The sequence below is a fragment of the Lucilia cuprina genome, chromosome 2 (assembly GCF_022045245.1).
Source record: "Lucilia cuprina isolate Lc7/37 chromosome 2, ASM2204524v1, whole genome shotgun sequence".
Lineage (NCBI taxonomy): Eukaryota > Metazoa > Arthropoda > Insecta > Diptera > Calliphoridae > Lucilia > Lucilia cuprina.
Genome location: NC_060950.1, coordinates 65,160,151 through 65,165,263, shown reverse-complemented (window position 1 = coordinate 65,165,263; position 5,113 = coordinate 65,160,151). Strand labels below are relative to the sequence as shown.

Here is a 5,113-nt window from a genome sequence, read left to right as displayed (position 1 = left end):
ACAGAACTAGAACAGAACTAGAACAGAACTAGAACAGAACTAGAACAGAACTAGAACAGAACTAGAACAGAACTAGAACAGAGCTAGAATAGAACTAGAACAGAACTAAAACTGCTCCAATGCAAAACATTAACTTACTGTTCACATATAGCTTCGCATTTGGACCCATTACGCTGGTAGCCATTGAAACACCTGCAAAATCCAGGCGCTGTACAAATACCATTTTCACAATCATCACCACAGTCCGGCAGACAGGATGTGGTATTTACATCATACTTATAACCATCCTGGCATATGCACCCGGTGCGATTGGCACAAAAACCATTTTCACAGCGTCTGTAATACGATTTTCATTAAATGATTTACTAAGTCGTTTACTTTAATGACTTACAAATAACAATTACTTTCGCATATCGAACTATTCACTCTCTTTTGATAGCCGGGAAAACATTCACATTGATTGGGACCCACACAATGGCCAAAACCACAATCCGGTATGCATACCGGTTGGCAACCCATTTGTGCTGCATTCGGATTATGCAGAGCTTTGGCATAACCCTCGGCACATATACAAGTATCAGGTGCATCACATATTTCGTTGCGGCCACAACCCAGTGTGCAATTAGGTTCACAATATTTCTTGGTAGCATCCAATTGATAACCCTTATTACAAACACAGGTGCCGTTGAGATAACATTCGCCATTCGGACAACCCAAGGGGCAAGTGGGAACACAATCATTACGATGATTTAACACAAAATCATCAAAGCATTGACAAACTCCTCCCTCTAAACAGAAACCATTACGTTGACACTTTTGTCCACAGTCCGGAACACATTTAGTCCAATCGAAGTCATAACGTTTGTAGCCCTGGCAGCAGACTTCAATTAAATTGAAATGAGGATTAAGCGAACTATTACCTATGACTTGAACATCTCTTTCATACTGAAAAAAAATGGCGCTGAGAATTGAGAGTTTTAATAGAATATTCTTTATATTTTGTTTGTGTGGAACTTACGGCACTTCCTTGGTACATTTAGGGGGATTTGTATGTCTCTGCGGTAGTGAGAGACCCGGTGATCGTATTATCGGTTGTTTTGTAGTTGTGGTGGTTGTATATTTTGTTGTATGATATTCCGTTTGTATTGTGTGTAAGAATGAGCATAAAAATACTAGAGATAAGATTGTTTTGATTGCAAAATCTCGTAATGTTGTCATAATTTTCAATATTCTGAAATAGTATTTCCTCTGTTCCTAAATGTTGTTAATTGTACAAGATCCGATGAGTAACTAAATCGATCGTTTGTGTATGGTACTCAAATAAAGCAGTTTTGAAAATTTAATATAAAGAGATAAGAATTGATGGGTTAAGAGAATTGAAATATAAAATAAAAAGTTAAAATAATTAATTATTCACTTAAGGCGTCGAAAAAAATTAACAATAATGTTTTTGGGAGCATAAAAGAAATTTATTAAAAACAATTAAAAAATGGTTTGTTTATCCCTTTGCTATAGGCTGACAACCATTGTCGGTCAACGAATAACCCCTCACACAACCGCAGACCTCAGGAGCAGTACAATTGTGCAATGGATTAGCATCACAGCCGGAATGACAAATCGGTCGGCAGAATTGTTTAGTCTCATCCAACTTGAAGCCATTATTGCACAAACAAGTGTTCAGTAATAAATTACAACGACCATTTAAACAGGAAATGGGACATGTGAAGACACACTCTTCGTTATCAGTCAAAACGAAGCCATCAAAACAACGACACTTATCAGGCGCAATACAATCACCATTGCGGCAATTCGAGCAAAATGGACGACACAAGGTATTGCCCATATAGCGAATAGGTCCAAAGTCGGGGCAGCAAATTTCGATATGATATAAATCTTTACTTTCTATAGTTTGTATAATGGCCGGCCATTCATACTGTTTAAGTTCTTTGGAACTGAAAAATTAAAAAAAAAATCATTCAATATCTTCTTTGAATAGTCTTCACCCCCCACACATCATTACATACTTAACCCATTTATAGCATTTATGTAACTTTCTCTCAATCTGCGATATAGGTCTTAATCTGTTAGTACGTTTTTCTTGCCTTTTAGTTTTCCACATATATTCACCATATTGTACCGGTCCATGCCAACGATTACCACTGATTACTATCTTCTTGGGTGGATTTTCTCTTTCCTCTTCGGCTTTTTTCTTTTTCAAATTTCTTACACACAGCGATTCGGTAGTGCTGGCAAAATGTTGCGGTTTCTTTTTGCGTTGCGTATGTTTACTAACTGGTTTATATGGATTCCTATAGGTGGGTTCCAATTTATAGGGCGGTCGTTGTAAAATATAAGTATCTGAAATATCATAATCGACATCATCTGTCTCCAGTTGTACTATCTGCACATGATTTGTTACTAAACATATTAATACTAATAAATTTAAATGTTTAGTCCACTGCCCGGGTCTGAGCTTTGCTAACATTTGTGTGGAATTTATTTATGAAAAAAAGACTTTCCGATTATCGCCAAACTTCTCTTTAAAAGCGTTGCAATCTAACTAATTAAATCGTTTGTGTTTGCTCAAATTAATGTATGAATTAAATTTTAGCAATCTAAATCATTTGCACTTGATAGATGGCCTTTACAATATCAATTGATTTGCATTGGAATAAAGCTAAAAAAGTATATTTAATTGATTAGACATTTTGAGATAATGATGTTAGTAGTATATATGTATATATTTTATTCAGAATTACCCATCTTAAAGGTCCAGCACATGTGCCTACAGAAACTGTATTTTCATTCAAAATTTATATGAAAAATATGTCTAATATTTATTTAATTAGCAATTATTATTACTTTATTAATTAGCAATTCTAGTTCAGTTCTAGTTCAGTTCTAGTTCAGTTCTAGTTTAGTTCTAGTTCAGTTCTAGTTCAGTTCTAGTTTAGTTCTAGTTCAGTTCTAGTTCAGTTCTAGTTCAGTTCTAGTTCAGTTCTAGTTCAGTTCTAGTTCAGTTCTAGTTCAGTTCTAGTTCAGTTCTAGTTCAGTTCTAGTTCAGTTCTAGTTCAGTTCTAGTTCAGTTCTAGTTTAGTATTAGTTCAGTTCTAAATCTGTTCTAGTTCCCTAAATTCTAGTTGAGGGAACTTATCACGCCCTCTCAACTCCACCACTCTGAATAATTCCTACATTTTATCAAAGTTTGCTTGTTTTTTTTTCCTTAAACCCAAATAATGTTTGTTCTACTAAATACTTACTGATATCATTTCACATGTTTACTGACCTTGGCCTTCAAAATAAGTCGCGTGTAATGTGATTATTGCAAAAAATGTTGAATTTATTTAGAATTTGAATAATCTACCAATTAAAGCATTAAATTCATAATTTAATTGTTTGTTAAAGAACTCGCGCTGACTGTAACTATAAATCGAATTAACTAGAGATGAAGAAAACAAACATTGATCAATGAAATGAGACATACCAGCGGGGCAGACACAACGACCCAAAGAATTACAGGATCCAGATAAACATAACTGTAGGCCTGTAGCACAGGCACATTTATTGGGAGCTATACATTTACCATAAAGACCACAACCCCTACGAGAGTATGAAAATTTATGTTGTTTTTTTGGTTAGGAGTTTAACAAGGCTTACTTTTCACATATAGGCTTGCAGACATTATCCTGTATATTATAACCCTCAAAACATTTACATACACCAGGAGCTATACACACACCATGCTGACACAAACCCTGACAGTCTGGTAAACAGGAAGAGGTTAAAGTGTCATAGGCAAAACCAACATGACACTGACATTTATAACGAGATTCGCAAAACCCATTAAGACAGTTGCTAAAATATGAAAAGTTGTATAGAAGATCAAGATATATGCCACTCCCTAAAATTACTTACATATAACACTCTGCCTCACATATATTTTTTCCTGGTCTTTTAATAAATCCCGCAAAACATTCACATTTATCGGGTGCTACACAACGACCATGACCACAGTGGGGTAAACATATTGGTTGACATCCTAAACCATCTAACCATTTATAACCCTTTTCGCAAACACATTGCCCGGGTGCTATACAACGCTGATGTAGTCCACAGGCTATGTGATAGCAGTCGGGTATACAAAATTTTCTAGTCTCAGAATCTAATACATAACCAGGTTGACATATACAGGTACCATCTAATAAACACTGACCATTTTCACAAGAAATCGGACAGGTGTGTATGCAAACGCCCTCTCGATTCTTAACAAAGCCCTCAAAACATTCACAGTTTTCAGGCGAACGACAAAAACCATTACGACAATTATCAGGAGATGTATGGCTGCAGTCAGGTATACATTTTTGCCAGTCTCTCGGTGAACGTTTATAACCTTCACAGCATACTTCGAATCGATGGTAAAAGGGACTGGAGCCATTACCTTGTACTGGCAAGTACTCTTTGGTTTGATAATAAAAAGCTCTTTGAAAAGAAAACAAATAAAGCCGCTTTAATAAAACTCTATTAAATTGTTAAAAATGCCACTTACGGTTTCTCCTCAAAACACTTATTTTCCGTATCGTGTATGCTTTCATATAAAGTCAAATCCCAGCTGCTGGGATATATATCTCCATAGATTTCGGAGTACGTAAAAGTTATTGCCACTTTTATAAGCATAAAATAGATAATTATTTTTAGTCTTATATCGAAAACCATTATTTAGTTTTTATATTATTAGTAGTTTTAAACATTAAAAGAAACATATTTGTATTAATTACTTATTTAAGAAATCTATTTAGAATTTAGTTCAAGCTTATCTGTAATTCTTAACTAAAAACACAAGCATTAAAACGTCTCTGATTTTAAAATGTTCAATACAATCTATAAGCAGTTCTTATCAGTAATTGTTTAACCCTATTTAATTTTAAAAGTTCAAAAAAACGAATAAGAAATTAGAAAGAAATCAGTCATCAGACTATATAACAGGTTATAGACCAGACTATAGACCAGACTATAGACTAGACTATAGACCAGACTATAGACTAGACTATAGACCAGACTATAGACCAGACTATAGACTAGACTATAGACTAGACTATAGACTAGACTATAGACT

The 5,113-nt window shown here is 34.7% G+C and overlaps 3 protein-coding genes across 3 annotated transcripts in view; 1 reads left to right on the top strand and 2 right to left on the bottom strand.

Moving 5' to 3' along the window:
• Window positions 1-5,113, top strand: part of LOC111682922 — a 23,333-nt gene that overhangs the window by 12,762 nt on the left and 5,458 nt on the right. The gene's annotated exons all lie outside the window — the stretch shown is intronic.
• LOC111682938 lies at window positions 1,448-2,580 on the bottom strand. The gene is made up of 2 exons (XM_023444938.2): window positions 2,025-2,580; window positions 1,448-1,952 (listed from the first exon to the last, which is right to left on the bottom strand). Exons 1-2 carry the CDS (start codon window positions 2,483-2,485, stop codon window positions 1,499-1,501), a joined length of 915 nt encoding a protein of 304 aa, XP_023300706.2. The 5' UTR covers window positions 2,486-2,580; the 3' UTR covers window positions 1,448-1,498.
• Window positions 3,317-4,828, bottom strand: LOC111682936 (multiple epidermal growth factor-like domains protein 10). Its single transcript, XM_023444936.2, has 4 exons — window positions 4,547-4,828; window positions 3,916-4,479; window positions 3,658-3,855; window positions 3,317-3,600 (listed from the first exon to the last, which is right to left on the bottom strand). The coding sequence occupies exons 1-4, from the start codon at window positions 4,711-4,713 to the stop codon at window positions 3,345-3,347; spliced, it is 1,185 nt and encodes a 394-aa protein (XP_023300704.2). The 5' UTR covers window positions 4,714-4,828; the 3' UTR covers window positions 3,317-3,344.

Bases quoted from the DNA above. Each gene is read 5' to 3' on its own strand.
- LOC111682938 (XM_023444938.2), bottom strand. From the start codon at position 2,485: ATGTTAGCAAAGCTCAGACCCGGGCAGTGGACTAAACATTTAAATTTA. The intron at 1,953-2,024 runs GTATGTAATGAT...TTAATTTTTCAG, and splicing joins AAATGCTATAAATGGGTTAA to TTCCAAAGAACTTAAACAGT.
- LOC111682936 (XM_023444936.2), bottom strand. From the start codon at position 4,713: ATGGTTTTCGATATAAGACTAAAAATAATTATCTATTTTATGCTTATA. The intron at 3,856-3,915 runs GTAAGTAATTTT...TTCATATTTTAG, and splicing joins TGTGAGGCAGAGTGTTATAT to CAACTGTCTTAATGGGTTTT. The intron at 3,601-3,657 runs GTAAGCCTTGTT...ATACTCTCGTAG, and splicing joins TGCAAGCCTATATGTGAAAA to GGGTTGTGGTCTTTATGGTA.